Source organism: Patella vulgata, chromosome 3 (assembly GCF_932274485.2).
Source record: "Patella vulgata chromosome 3, xgPatVulg1.2, whole genome shotgun sequence".
In the NCBI taxonomy this organism is placed as follows: domain Eukaryota; kingdom Metazoa; phylum Mollusca; class Gastropoda; family Patellidae; genus Patella; species Patella vulgata.
The window spans coordinates 17,024,709-17,041,029 of record NC_065881.2 but is presented as its reverse complement, the minus strand read 5'-3'; the positions used below and the strand labels follow the sequence as shown (position 1 = coordinate 17,041,029).

At 34.3% G+C, this 16,321-nt stretch overlaps 1 protein-coding gene across 4 annotated transcripts in view; it reads right to left on the bottom strand.

Moving 5' to 3' along the window:
- Window positions 1-16,321, bottom strand: part of LOC126816800 (A disintegrin and metalloproteinase with thrombospondin motifs 16) — a 104,950-nt gene that overhangs the window by 51,582 nt on the left and 37,047 nt on the right. For 3 of the 4 annotated variants that reach the window (XM_050543520.2, XM_050543516.2, XM_050543518.2), the window contains exon 2: window positions 13,432-13,516. In XM_050543520.2, coding sequence (XP_050399477.1) covers window positions 13,432-13,516 — 85 coding nt within the window. The remainder of the gene's footprint in view (window positions 1-13,431; window positions 13,517-16,321) is intronic. The other variant, XM_050543517.2, reaches the window with a different exon arrangement.

Genomic DNA, 16,321 nt, shown 5'->3' with positions numbered 1-16,321 from the left:
GAACACTGCAATAACGAATTAGATGTATCTTCTGTGTTAGAGAGTTAAATGGGATTTATCATTTACACAACACTTGTTTGTGCGTCTGGGGTCTTTAGCAGTGGGAGTTGAAGGAATGCAAGGTTTGACATGAGACCACACTCCTTATCATAAATATGTGTGAGATACAAACCCCACCATCTGACACAATAACAGACCTTATGATCTAAAGTGCACACCTTAGACCATTCAGACACTCAACCCCACAGTTAGACTGAGAATTTATTATCTGTGTCATACTGACAATTTTAATTTCATCTTCCATGTTATAGTGAGAAATTCAAATTCATCTTCCATGTTATAGTGAGAAATTCAAATTCATCTTCCATGTTATAGTGAGAAATTCAAATTCATCTTCCATGTTATAGTGAGAATTTCAAATTTACCTCACATGTTATAGTGAGAATTCGGTTAGGAGCAGAACAGTAGGACGTTAAACTCCATTTCATTTCATTTCATTTATAGTGAGAATTCAAATTTGAAAATCTTATTGCTCTGTGTATTGTGAGAAATTCAAATGCATCTTCCATGTTATAGCGAGAATTCAAAATTCATCTTCCATGTTATAGTGAGAAGGGGGGTTGGATGGCTGAATGGTTAGCTTGCGCGAGCTGTATCATAAAGTTTGTCATTGAGTCAACTGGCGTGGTTTCGAATCCCCGGTTGTATGGGGCAAGGAGTAACGTCGCCAGTCCAACCTCGTGGGTTTTCGCCGGGTCCTCCGGTTTCCCCCCACTGCTAAAGACCCCTAAGCGCAAGCGAATTATTGGAATAAAATTAAACCATATGTTAGTCCCGAAATGACCTAGTTTGTGTCGAGTGGACGTTAAACCCCATTTCTCTCTCCCTCTCGTTATAGTGAGAATTTAAAATTTATCTCCCATGTTATAGTGAGAATTTAAAATTTGAAAATCATATTGCTGTGTATTCTCCTGTGTAATATCAACACTTCAACCCCTTTTCTATTCACACCTTATAATCCAGTCATAGCAGTGAAAGATCATAAAGCCAGTGAGAAAATTTGACAATTACAGCAAGACCACCTCGGTGAAGACTTGATGAATCGGAAAAATAACATAAAACACTTGGCACAATGCTGGTATATAATACAAACTGTGAAAAGTATATTTGTAAACTATGAGTCTTACTTAATATAACTTTATTAACACCCCTTGTACGACTCTTGCCATGCTACAATAGTTGTTTGAAAACGCCTCATTTAACCCCCTATGGCGACACTACACACTAACAATCGCCATTCTAAATCTCAGACATGCGACTGCTCATGCAATTCACAGCAAATCATTCAAAACATTAAGTAAACCATTCATTTTTTACTTTCTGACATCACCAGACAATGTGATTTTATTTGATTAAAGATGAATGAATTAGACAGGTTATTATATACACTATTTAATTGCATGTTTGACTACAAGAGACGTGACAGTTTATTATTTATTTTGTGTACCTGTTCCCAGCCATGATCAATTTAAATGATTAGAAAGGTTACACAGGAAACTTAATTTCTAGAAAGCTGGGGTCCCTTCCCTAACCTTTTCCACCCTAGGGAGAGACCGGGGGGGCCACAACCTTAAAAAGACAGAAAAATTTGTGCACAAGTCCCACTCAGGAGTAGGAAAAGTTATTCAACACTGAAAATGTCTTTATTGAGTCCTTAATCAATCAAGATATAAAATATCAGTCGGGTTAAAGCGTGTGCATTGCATCATAAGATCTGTCATTGAGTCAAGTGGCTTGGTTTTGATTCCCCGCTTGTACGTGACAAGAAGTAGGGTCGCCTGTCCAAAGTTTTCTCTGAGTCCCCCGGTTTCCTCCCAGTGCTAAAGAAAGTGAATTAATGAAATAAGGTTGAACCCCTTGTTATTCCCGAAATGAGCTGGTTTGTATCAAGTGAATGTTAAACCCCATTTCTCTCTCTCTCTAACCCTAGTAATTATTAATGACAGCTGATGATCAGGACCATAACAATTAACACTAGATACTATAGTACTTATCTGGCAGAACTTTGCCAAATCGGTGTTTGTGTGTAGACTGTAGGACTGTCATTGCACAAATACAAGATACATGAATGTGTAAGCATAACCTGTCTTCTGCACAACTAATAAAACAGTTGAACATATTATCCATCTCCTCTGTGAAATCCTCAATGGTCCCTCACAAGACTTTTAACATCTTTATATCAACAAAGTAATCCTCCTATTATCCCATAAATATTCAGTACAAACACCCTGCGGCCATCTTCTTTTTCAAAACTTATTCATTCATAAATAAGATCACATCTTTTTAACTCAGAAAATTACCCCCATTAAATTCAAGATCAAGATAATTTTCTCTTGAAGTTTTTCTCACATCGAGTAAGTTTATAATTGCACGTTTTAACAGAAAGGATGATAATCAAACGTATATTACTTGGTGTTTATTATTTCATCACTTTTCACACAGACTCAAAGTCTGAAATATTTCAATATAAATATTATATTGAGGTGTTATTAGCTGCATATGTATGTCTATGTAATTTTTTCAGCCATGGTTTCTCATCGTTGGTGGTGCAGGACATAGGGCTTGGATTGATAGAAATGTCTAGTTGTTTGGATGGAACAAAAAACAAGGTCACGCTCACCAAACTAGGGGGGCAAAGCTCTCCCCCTGCAAAATGTTTCGCCCCCCCCCCACCCCTGTGAAAAAATTGTCGACTATTAAAAAAATAGATATACATTGTCCGTTAATTTTACAGCCCCCCTCAGCACACTTCCCGCCCCCCTCGTTGCTCTGAGCTGGTTACGGCCCTGCACATAAAAGAACTCTAGGCAGTTAGAAATCAATGAAGAGTATGTGGAAATGTCATTGTCCCGTCCAAATTTTCCCAATGGCACACTGCAAGGCATATGTCCGTCTTCTTTGTCCGGTTGCTGAAGAAATGTACAAGTTTGGGACGCGAACCACCTCAAAGATATTTCTATTTTGTTTTATTAATTATTTGTTACCAATTTAAGTATATTTTTAGCTTTGATTAAGCCATGAAAAAATTATAAATTGTCCAAATAAAATACAATTGACTGATAAGTGGCTCTAAAAAGACATATGATTGTACTTTCAATAATATTTACGGTATTGTCTAAGATCTTCCACCTGTCCCTGTTTCTACCAATTCACACTTCTTCTATTAAAAGTATTATAAACACCAGTAAAGATTTCCATGTGGTAGGAATTGATAAGTTAAACATTTTAAATGAGATTGAACAATAAGTAGTTTAACAACATATTCTTCTGTATAATGAGTTTAAATGAGTTTAATTTAGCATGTTTTTTCTGTAGAAAGAGTTTAAATGGGGTTGTACAATACCTAATTTAACAACATGTTCTTCTGTAGCCTATAAAGTGCTTGAATGAGGTTATACAAATCCAATTTAACATTCTTCTGTATAAACAGTTTAAATGAGGTTATACAATATGCATTCTAACATTATGTTCTTCTGTATAAGGAGTTCAAATGAGGTAATACAATATGCATTCTAACATTATGTTCTTTTGTATAAAGAGTTTAAATGAGGTTATACAATAACCAATTCAACATGTTTTTCTGTAGAAAGAGTTTCAGTGAGGTTATACAATACCTAGTTTAACAATATATTATAACAATTACTAGTTTATTAACACGCAATTAGGTTTCAAAAGGGTACTCATGCTTTTATCAAGCAAAGTTGCATTTTTAAAAAAACACTCAAAGAAGTTAACAATATTTATTTCATTTCTTAACAGAAAACCCCTTAAGATCAGAATTACCAGTTGGTGAGGTTCGGATACCTTAAGTGTCAAAATGAGAACAAAGTACATGCCCTTTTGACAGTATTAAAGGAGATCACTCAGCATAATTATTTTTGGACAGCATCAAAGGAGAGCAACTGGGCCTATCAGCATTGATATTTTTTGACAGTATTAATGAAGAGCAATCACCCCAGTCATCATAGATATTTTTAGTCGATAGCATTCCATTTGAGATGATTTGAAAGTCTACATAGAACAATTTTATCTTGTGCTACTCCACCTATATACTTATATCAATTGATGGCTACATTCCTGTACTCGACACCAATCAACTTATTAAAACAAGGAAATGATTCACTTAAATATCTCATTTTCAGCATTTTTTATAGACTACCTTAAAGTCAAGAATTTCTGTGTTGATTTTCAGGTCCACCAGGTCAGATTCCTGGCATGTTTTACATTTGTATGACTTAAGGCAGTCCATGGTGTTCTCTTGAAAGCTGTAGAATATCAAGGGCTTTGTACCTGTTGCTCAGACATTGTTTTAAGTCAGATATTAGCATTCACAGACAGAGTTTTTTAAGCCAAGAGACTAGCATGTTGCTCAGACATTGTTTTAAGCCAGGAGACAGTAGCATTCACAGACAGAGTTTTTAAGCCAGGAGACTAGTGTTCACAGAGTTTTTAAGCCAGGAGACTAGTGTTCACAGACAGAGTTTTGTAAGCCAAGAGACTATCATTCACTGACAGCATTTTTAAGCCAGGAGACTAGTGTTCACAGACAGAGTTTTGTAAGCCAAGAGACTAGCATTCACTGACAGCATTTTTAAGCCAGGAGAGTGTAGCTTTCACAGACAGCATTTTTAAGCCAGGAGACTGTAGCGTTCACAGACAGTGTTTTTAAGCCAGGAGACTGTTAATTTCGATAACGCACAGAAACTTTGCAAATTAAAATTAGTTTTCATGTTTTTAATTATGGTACAGTGTTGTAAATTCATTTGTCTATACCATTTTTTTAGTGTGGCATATACAAATTTACTGTACTGAAATATGTAAAGAAATTTTAGTAAAAAATAAAATTATTCATTTTAGCTGTTCAATAATAGTTATACGGCAGAGTTCGATAGGAGCCATGTTTGAAAATGAGGTGAGGAAAATGATGCTAGTTTTGGGCTTCGAACACTTTGGTCAACATCATGACATATACAGACAAGTTGGAATCCATGTCCCCTAGTATAGTCTATTCCGGATCTATTCCTGATGTGCAGCACATAACAGAAAAATTTAAAGAAATTTCAAACAGCTACATGTTAATTGAACCTTATCTATTCCAAATAGATCTTTACCATAATTCTTAACTATAATAAATTCAGATAGGTCTATACAATTCAGATAGGTCTTTACCATAATTTTTAACAACAATAAACCTTATCTATTTCAGACTGATCCTTACTGTAACATCTATATAACAACACGAAGTTTAGATAGGCCTATCAGGGGCGGATCCAGAGGGGGGTTTGAGGGGTCGCCCCCCCCCCCCCCTCTGCTCAGCTACATAATTTTTTTGTAAATCAACACTTTTTATGAGAAAGGTTTCTCGGCTATGTGCTTTATACTTTATCGTCAGATTTGGGACAGGATGGGCACTCAAAGCACGAGATAATGATATAGGCATTATGTGATATCACAATTAAAGCTTTGCATCCATGAAATTGAATCACATAGTCATTGTATTAATTCATAATAAAAATTGACATCAAACGAGGTTTTGAATTTCTCTGTTTTAAAAGCTCAATGTGTATGTATATACGCCAAAATGACGATAGAGACCAAGCGGGGGGGGGGGGGGGATAGATTGTCTCAGGAACATGATCCCCCCCCCCCCCTGCAAAAGTTCCTGGATCAATTTTTACTACAATCAATTCAGACAGGTCTTTACTGTAATAATTAACTACAATAAATTCAGATTGATCTTTACTGCAATATTTAACTACAATAAACCTTATATATTTCAGATAGATCTTTACCATAATTTTTAACTACAATAAACCTTATCTATTTCGGATAGGTCTTTACCGTAATAATTAACTACAATAAACCTAATCTATCGGTATTTCAGATAGGTCTTTAGCATAATTTTTAACTACAATACACATTTAAAATCTTGAATTATATTTTACACGAGCAAGATCAAAGAAATAAAACCACATCCTTTACTTGTTTTGTCTATTTAGAAAGTAAATGCGAAATAAAAAAATTGTAGGATTGTATTTTTTTTAGAAAGACAGCTTAGGCTGATCAGGTAGAATAAGTCAAAGATAAACATTCATATAAAAGAAAGGATTTTTTTCTCGATCCCTAAGCAAATATTTTTGCTATCTTATTGACCAAACTAAGGGTATTAACAGATCAATTGGCTATGCGTAGTCATAGAAGAGGTCAGAAGGTCAGCGTGTAAACATGTGTTCAACAGAGAAACGTTTTTTAGTTTAAACCAGTTATCAAATATCAAAATATTGTCACGTAGGATTAAAGTTTATAATGATATTTGAAGGAATTTACGAATGTGACTATATTCTGTAATAACAGATAATTACATATATGACTATGAGTATGGTAATTCTTATATTTCTACTTGAATAAATAAAGTGACAAAAAAAAGAACATCTTCAATTTGAGACAAGAATTTCAACAATACTGTTAAATAATATCTAATAATGATGAAGATTTTAAATGGTATTCTGGGTTATCAAAGTGTGTATAGCTCTATTAAATGGGTTGAAAAGCAATATGATTGTTTATAAACTGAATTAGGCTACATTTAAATGATGGTTTATAGGCCAGGTTGCAAAAATAGCACAATTTTCGCTATTGACCAATAATAAGGCTTATTTTAGCTAATTCTAGCTATTAACCAATGAAAAGGCTACATTGCTAAAACATTTTAGTTTACGTCTTCTTGAATAAGGCCTCTGTATCATAATATCTTCAATAGTCAAGAAATTCATTAATGTCAAATGTTTCTATTTTAGTGAGAGGGAAACTGTACTACTATATATATAAGCAGTACTTAGCAGTGACATACGTTTGTCTGCAAAAACACCCTGGGTGGAAGCGAAAATTAAGACTGACATCAAGTTCAAGTGGCATGCAAACAGAGTGAAAGGAGAGAAGTACATTGTCCTCCCCAAGGAGGTGACAGAATTTCTGGCAATCATGGCACTTCTACAGTTCTTATGAACAATTTTTAAACATTAGGAGTCAAATTCGAACCTAAATCTTCAAGACTATCATTCTAGTCTGCCGTACCAAAAATCTCACAAATATTATTAATAATCACATCATTCGGACAAAAAACCTTGTGAAGAACACTCTCTTATATATTCAGCTAAATCAGTTTCTGGTAATATTTGGCCAAAAATTGAGAAATTTGGGCAACCGAGTCTGTGCCCCCCACCTACCAATCAAATAGTCTAATACGCCTATATGTATCAGACATAACGTCTGAAACTGTTACCAGATGAAGTGTCATAAAATTAATTTATTCAATTTCCTGTATCACTACTAGGTACGAAATCATTCTATTACTATAAAAAATAAAGACCTGAACCCAATTATCAACCCTATACATACACTAGTAAATAGAGATTCTTTGACCTTCGACCTTATAAATAAATTGAGCGACAACATGTCACCTTAACGATTCTTTTAATACTAGTTGTGACATGATAATCATCATTAATTGGCCAAAAGTTTTGACACCTATAAACAATAAGCTTGTTTTCTTCCCATGGAAAAAGTCTAGTCGCAGTATGATAAGTGACAGTTTAATTTGGGTTACATGACATCCAGTTAATCGCATTTATTAACCAATAATTTACTCAGAGGATGTTTTTTTTTGTTGAAAGATATTCAACTAGATGGTACTGACAGCAGAGATCACAAAAATTACAGAGACGTGCCAAATAATGGGGTTTTTATTGCCATTTTATCCTTTCATGTTCTATTTTAAGTGACATGCAGATCAATTATAAGCATAGATGACATGAAAGAAATTAATTAAAACTTATTCCCTACAGTGAGGCTTGATACTAAAATAGCAGGGAATTTCACTTCTCAATTTTGCCAGTCAGTCAAATTTTTGACACATTTTGTTTAGCTTAAATTTGAAGATATTTCTTTTCACAAAATAAAACAATTCTTAGCATTACCATTCCAATTTTTTTAATAAATTTCTAAGACTTTTTCTACTTAAATCCTATAAATTTTACTGTATTTATTGTGTATAAGGTTAAATGTTTTGAAATTTTAATTTCATGGCATATAAATTGATTGACAAGTAAGTTCTCCAGTTCATCAGTTTCACTGACTGTCAGTCAAGACTGGCGAATATGAAAGAAATGAGAGCAATGCCTACAAATATATGTCAGCCTCTAGACACCTTAAGATTTTAAGTCATTATTAAACATAGCTGAAAATCATGAAGATAACCATTAAATATTACATGTAATTTTAAATGTGGTGGTATAAAAATACTCGGATTCTGTTTTATCATATTATGGGTATATGTCCTGGAACCATCAGACTGAATGGTGGCAAAATTTATATCCCTTTATTGGTTAGAAAAAGATGTCTGACACACAAAATTTTGAAACAGCAATAAAATCTTGCCCTAGACTATTTTCGAATACAGGGGGGGTCACATCCAATAGTACCTGAGTAGTCTTCGCCAATAAGATAAATAAAATTTTATGGAGTATGTACATATATATTATAAGTTGGACACGCCTAATTTGATCTTTATTTAGATTTTGGTAATGTGAGAGGATCCAAGACTGTAAATCATATTAACAAAAGATATATAATTTTATTACATTTATTTTACATATAGGAAACATTAAATAATATTTTATATATTATTAACCTTTTTTATGGAAAACATATTAATGACCAAATAATTCTGATTTTATAGCTGTTTTATGTAATTTTTATGGGTTGTCATAAAAACTTTACAGAAAATAACTTCAAGATGTAGAAGATGGAGAGTTTATTACTATGGCCTGTATTCTCTTCAGGTTTTACATGGATACGATCTTAATTATTTGACCACATTGATCAGAGGTTAGAGTTAACTATGCATTGGCTTATGTTGTCATTTTCACAAACTAATCAGGCAGCCGAGATAAGCCAGCTTTATAGAAGCTAGATAGATAAAGAAACAAAGATACACTGGATTAACAATCTGTGGGGGTTTTAAATCAGTTTAACTGAAAAGCATGACAGTTTCGGAAGTTTTTCTAAATCCAGCTGCTCTATCGCTTAATATATAGATAATTGGTGATTTGTAATACATAACTTTTAAAACATCACCAGCGGTAGTCCTTTTATTACCAATCTTTTATTGCAGTTTAATGCATAGGCTAGTAAATATTATCATAATCTAGTTTGAAATACTATAGCAATAAATACATATTGTAATACATAGTAAATTACTACCATGTACTAGTTTATATTACTGTGATAATAAATACACTATAATACACAGTAAATAGGACAGTCTATAAACTAATATATACTTAGAGTACTATGATAATAACTACATTGTAATACATAATAAATACTATCAAATACTATAATGAACTAGTATAGTACTATGATTATTAATACACTGTAATACACTGTAAATACTATCATAACTTAGTTGATAGTGCTATCATAATTAATAAACTGTATTAACTGATAATACTAAGATAATTACATCAATACACTGTAATAATCAAGTTTATAGTCTATGATAATTAATACACTGTAACACATAGTAAATATTATGATAAAATAGTTTATAGTCCCATTATAATACAGAGTAATACATAATAAATACTATAATAAACTAGTATAGTACTATGCTAAATAATACATAGTAAATACTATCATAAATTAATTTATAGTATATGATAATTATTACACAACAATCAGTAAATACTATCATGAACTAGTTTATAGTATATGATAATTAATACATTGTAATACACAGTAAATAGGACAGTCTATAAACTAGTTTATACTAATATGATAATCAATAGTATTTACATTGATTCAATACATTGTAACACTATAATACACAGTAAATAAGACAGTCTATAAACTAGTTATGATAATTAATATACCATAGTAAATATTACTAGTGCTATGATAATTAATATACTGTAACATATAGTAAATATTATAATTAAGACACGGTAATACATAGTAAAAAGATAGTCTATAAAAAGTGGGCATAGGAGTAGGTGGGTCTACTTTCTCCATTTATAACTGTAACATTTATTACTTCAGACTGTATTGTCCTTATACCTACCTCATGGATATCTTACATTGATCAACTTATATTCGTAACTTATTGTCATGTCAAGTATAGTACTTAAGAATTTCCTGTCGCCACCAACAAGCCTCTTTACTACATATATAAGTGGTGAACTATTTCCGTTACATTTCTCTTTTATTCACACTCAATAAAACATTTTATTTCATATCAACCCTTTAAATGAATCATATTTGCACCAATAAAAAAAATGTTGGGCCATTTGTTGGCTAACATCTTTATTATTGTATTTGCTCTTGCAGCATGGATGGCCTGGCGAGGAACACTGTCTAGTCTTTTGGATATGACAAAAAAAAAAAGTTCCTGTGTAGAAGTTTGTGTGCACATACATGTATAAGAACCCTTGACAGTCGAGGAGTAGATGGAAAGGTCTTTATAAATGTCAAATTCATAGCTTGCTGCAGGACCTCATTTTTTGATCCATATGATGGAATAGAAGCTGTTCCTTCCTCGGCCCTCTATTCTGCACCACTGACCTTCTCGGCCAACACAAGGATCAAGCCCAGGATGTTCTGGTGGTCATACCCAGCACCTCACTTATTGAGCCTGCGTAACACATTGTTTAAAAGAGAGTTAAAAATAGAAATATAATTAAGTCTACAGATATATCTTCTATCTGTTTCTGGTTATTAAATGATATTTAAATGATAATTAAGGGAAGTTTCCTGCAGTGTTGATAATTCCTGGTATTTGAATATAAACCACAGATATTCATTAATATCCAGTTTTATGCCAAAATATAATAAATAATTATTACAAATGAAACTATTTAACATATTTCTATTAGGCCAAAACAAAATAATACAAGTGTTTATGGTTAGGCTACTTGGCCCCCAAAACAGGGTTGGTCGCTGGAAATTTTTTTCTTTGTTTTCCATGGGGTTTGGATGGAACTAACTGAACTAATACAGGCCCGGGACTGTAAAGCGCAGTGGATGGCTGGACGCTTATGGCTAGCCCCCGGATCCATTCTCTTTATTTGAATTGTGCGTTTGTTTGTGATTTCTGCGTAATATGTCTTGTCCATATATTTGTTTTTGTGTAAATTATGTGTGGTGCAGTCCTAGAGCACATTATATTAATGTTTTAATAACCAACATGACAAGGACAGCTGTCTAGTCCTTCAGATGAGACGAAAAACCGAGGTCCCGAGTATATATTGGAATGCACGTAAAAGATCCCCTGGCAGTTGGAATTCGATATAAGAGTAGGCGATAGTGCCGCTGCCCGGGCAAAATGTCCCTCATAGCACACTGTATGGCGTATGCCCGTCTTCATTAGCCCAGTATAGGAGCAGAACAGTAGGACGTTAAACCCCATTTCATTTCATTTCTTGGTCTTGTCATTTTAATACTGTAAAGTGTTTGTTATTTATTTCCTAGCATTTCTAATTTAATTACTTAGGTTCTTGAAAATAATGTAGATTCAGATTGTTGTGAACACCTGAATGTCTGTGTTGGAATTTATAGAAAACCACGCAAAAACAGATTTATAGGACTCTGGGAAATAGGACAAAAGGTTTAGCGTCAGCAATTTTGACTAAATAGCATCAGTCTGGTGACTGTAAGGCGAAAGCACAACTATTATTTTTTTTTTTTTTTGTCCTTATATTCAAGTAGAAATTACTTCTCTCATACTTAATTGAATATGCCATTTGCAACCTTCATCTAAGCAACTTAAAAAAGTGAAGATCTCTTATAACTAGCAATTATCGTGATGTCAAGAAACTCAAGTTCAAATAAATATGCACTCGTGCATCTTATCCTTATATAATAAGTATAACTCCAAGTGGTATTTTTATGGTTTATCTTTTTGCACACATCTGTAGACTTTATTTCATATGTAAGCTGTACACGCATATTTCAAGTGCACTAGTGATGAACCAAACACTAAAATCTTATTAAATATAATGAGAAGAGGTAGTCATCAGTATCCTGCACTCCTGAATATCAAAATCGAATTTGTTGCCTCAGAAACACAAAAATTATTAAATCAACATCTATTATAAAAGGTTGATAAAGATATCTTGAACAGACACTAATAATGTGTACCCGATTCTGATTGGTTAAGAGACTTTTCAGTGATCAATTACACACAATTTGAGTATGCAGATGACTCCTGAATAGACAATGTTTAAAACAGAACTCTGTAAAGAGTACTGATCAAGCTACTGGTACATCAGGTGCCATGTCATACATCAACCAAAACATAGGGTGCCAGGCAACAAAACATAAGCCCACGGCAGCTAAATCATCAAAACAGTTGACAAGGGTTGTTGCACATTTAATCTTTTGTAGGTAATGGGACCATTTACAAGACATTGATATTAATTGGATGATAAATTTTGATGTTAGAGCATTCACAAGGTTCAACAAAGTGAAACACGGGCCATATATGCAGACAATCACAAAGTTTGCATATTTTCATACTGCTCCATTTTCTACCAATGGCTAAAATTCTGATAAAAAAGAGACAGAAATTAGGTTTAATGTCCAGTTAACACGAACTAGGTCTTTTCAAGACTAACATGTGGTTTAATTAGGGGTCTTTAGTAGTGGGAGTAAACCAGAGGACCCGGAGAAAACCCACAAAGTTTGACAGACAATGATGGAGCCACATTTTCATATACACATAATGATCTTTATTAGTTCTTTTTATTATTGAAATAATTTGTCACCTCTATCAAGTCACACATTTGAAATTATGGTTTAAAGTAACTAAGTGGTTATTAGATACAGTGTAATTAAAATGTCTTTCAAACATCCTACTTTTAACACCGTCAATAAAGGTAGGCTTATGCCATTTCGTGTACATTGTGGGAAAATTGGCCAACTCTTCTTGATCAAATTTCAACAGTTCCTTTACATGACATCGATTTAATGTTTCATCCGAATAACTAGACATTCCTTGCTAGGACTTCCACTCTACACCATAAACATGGGGGAAGCATGCTGGAAAATTTCCTTTCCCAGCCAACACCAGGATCGAACCCGAGACCTCTTGGTTAGGGAGCCTGCACCTTAATCACTGAGCAACTGTAGTTCCCATATTAAGATAGTGTACTCAATCAACTTGTCAAGCCTTTAACTCCTTTCATTTGAAATGAACAGATTAACTAAATCTATGGTTAAAGTGGTTACAAGATACAACCATATGACTTATGTACTCGATCAACTTCTCAAGCCATTGACTCTTTTCATTCATCCTAGTGCAGTCATTTAACTTACCATACACACCTTGACTAGACGATTCTTTTCCAGACGGATCAAGCAGAACAGAGTGTCTTCCACTGCCCTTACTCAGTACACAAATCTAAAAAAAAAAGAAGTAAAATGTCAATTTGGGTGTAAATTGGGAGGTTGGACTAAGTTCTTTCGTTGAGTCAAGTGGTATGGTTTTGATTTGATCCCAGGCTTATATAGGACAAGGAGCTGACTAACATCGTGGTTTTTTCTCCTGGTCCTCAGATTTCATCCTATTACTGAAGACCCCTACATGCAAGTGAATTATTGAAATAAAAATAATCCATTTTAGTCTCAAAATGACCTAGTTGTTTAGGACATTAAACTCTTCCTCGGGTTTACTTCCACCTTTCACTTCCAAACACCAGGCCCCGAGTTCACAAAGCATTCCCAGGCTGAAGTTAAGAATTTACTTAGAATGGTTCGCCTGATTTTAACTAAAATATAGCCTTTAAAAACTTTTGGTTGTTTTAATGTATCAAATACATCAATAAGTTTTGGGTTTCTGGATCAAAGATATTTCTCATAACAATGATTGAAAATTGAGTAAATTCTTAACATAAGCCTAAGAATGCATTTCCAGGCTGAAGTTAAGAATTTACTTAGAATTGTTCGCCTGACTTTAACTAAAATAAAGCCTTTAATGAAATGAAATGAAATGGGGTTTAACGTCCTACTGTTTTGCTCCGAACTGGGCCAATGAAGACGGGCATACGCCATACAGTGTACTATGAGGGAAATTTTGCCCGGACAGCGGCATTACGGCCTACTCTTCTATCGAATTCCAACTGTCAAGGGATCTTTTACGTGCACGCCAATGTGTACACAGGACCTTGGTTTTTCGTCCCATCCGAACGACTAGACAGCTGTCCTTGTCAGCCCCTCTGTCCTGCATCACTGACAAGGGAGAACCACGCTGGAAAATCTGGATGAACTTTCTCGGCCAATGCAGGGATCGAATATAACCTTTAAAAACTTTTGGTTGTTTTAATGTATCAAATACATCAATAAGAGAGAGAGAGAGTTTAACGTCCACTCGACACAAACTAGGTCATTTCGGGACTAACATATGGTTCAATTTTATTTCCATAATTCGCTTGCGCGTAGGGGTCTTTAGCAGTGGGAGGAAACCGGAGGACCCGGAGAAAACCCATGAGGTTGGACAGGCGACCCTACTCCTTGTCACGTACAACCGGGGATTCGAAACCACACCAGTTGACTCAATGACAGACTTAATGATACAGCGCGCACGTGCTAACCACTAAGCCATCCAACCCCCCTACATCAATAAGTTTTGGGTTTCTGGATCAAAGATATTTCTCATAACAATGATTGAAAATTGAGTAAATTCTTAACATAAGCCTAAGAATGCTTTGTGTTTCTGGATCAAAGATTTTTCTCATAACAATGATTGAAAATTGAGTAAATTCTTAACTTAAGCCTAAGTGAACTCAGAGCCTGGTATTCACAAAACTTAATTTAAAATATTTTAAGAATTTAGACCTCGCATTGACCAAGAGCTCAAATTTGGTCTAGAACTTTAACTCTCAACCATTGACATGTCTACATCCTTAAAATATTTTAGTTTAAGTGTTCATTAATTAGACTCTTGTACCATCACTCTGCTAGACCTCCTGTTTTAACTAGATTTTATTATGACCGAAGGGAGATGACCCACCCTCTGTTATAACGACAGTGAATTTAACCATTGTGAAACTTTGATACACAAGAACTTTTTTATGTTTTTATCAATTATTTTATTACTCCTTCCTATTAAATCAACCTGTCTATAATATCATGTAAAGTATTATGTATTGGATATTAAATTTGCAATAAACAGAAATGAAATGGGTTTAATGTCCTACTGTTCTGCTCCGAACTGGGCTAATGAAGACGGGCATACACATACAGTGTGGTATGAGGGAAATTTTGCCCAGACAGTGGCACTACGGCCTACTCTTATATCGAATTCCAACTATCAAATGGATCTTTTACTTGCATGCCAATGTGTACACGTGACCTTGGTTTTTCGTACCATCCGAACGACTAGACAACTGTCCTTGTCAGGCTCTCCGACCTGCATCACTGACAAGGGGGAAACCACGCCGTAAAATCTGGATGAACTTTCTTGGCCAATGCAGGGATCGAACACCTGACCTACAGGCAAGCGAGCCAGCGTCTTACCCATTTAGCCACCGTGACCCCCATGTAATAAACAACAACAGCAACAGCAGCAGCAGTAGCAGCAGCAGCAACAACTCCTGTACAAGAAGTAAAACACCAAGTCAGTTATACTCTGAAACTTGCCATTTCAAGGTTTCATTCATCATCATGTACATGTAACATCTGATACAAATTCTAACAACAAAAGTCAGCATCTTAAGTGTCAGTTAACTCTTTGTCGATCAATAAATTTGAATTCTTTATCCATGCTTAATGCTTGTTCGTATGCAGATCCTTTTTTTTTTACAGTATCAGTTAGTGAAATGTAGAGGTATCATCAATATTAAATAACGGCTCAAGTCAAATAGGGATAGATCTAATCTTGTTAATACTCCATTTCCTCTATAGAAATAGCTCAATGGTAAATAAAACAATTTGATAGTGTATATTTGTAACAAGGTGTTTGTCAGTTAAAACCATGTAATCCTTTAATAGAAATTATAAAGCAGGATCATTTTCAAGCGGATATGACATTTAACCTGTCTGTAGACTTGAAGTAGACCAAATGACTCAAACCATCAATTCAAAAAAACCAGTCTGGTCTAATTAATGCTTCCACTTTCAAACGAATTCTTGTTGTTTAGTGGGATGAAAATCAGAGGTCCACATGTGTCAGGGGTGGATCCCAGAATTTTTGCAGGAGGGGGTTTGT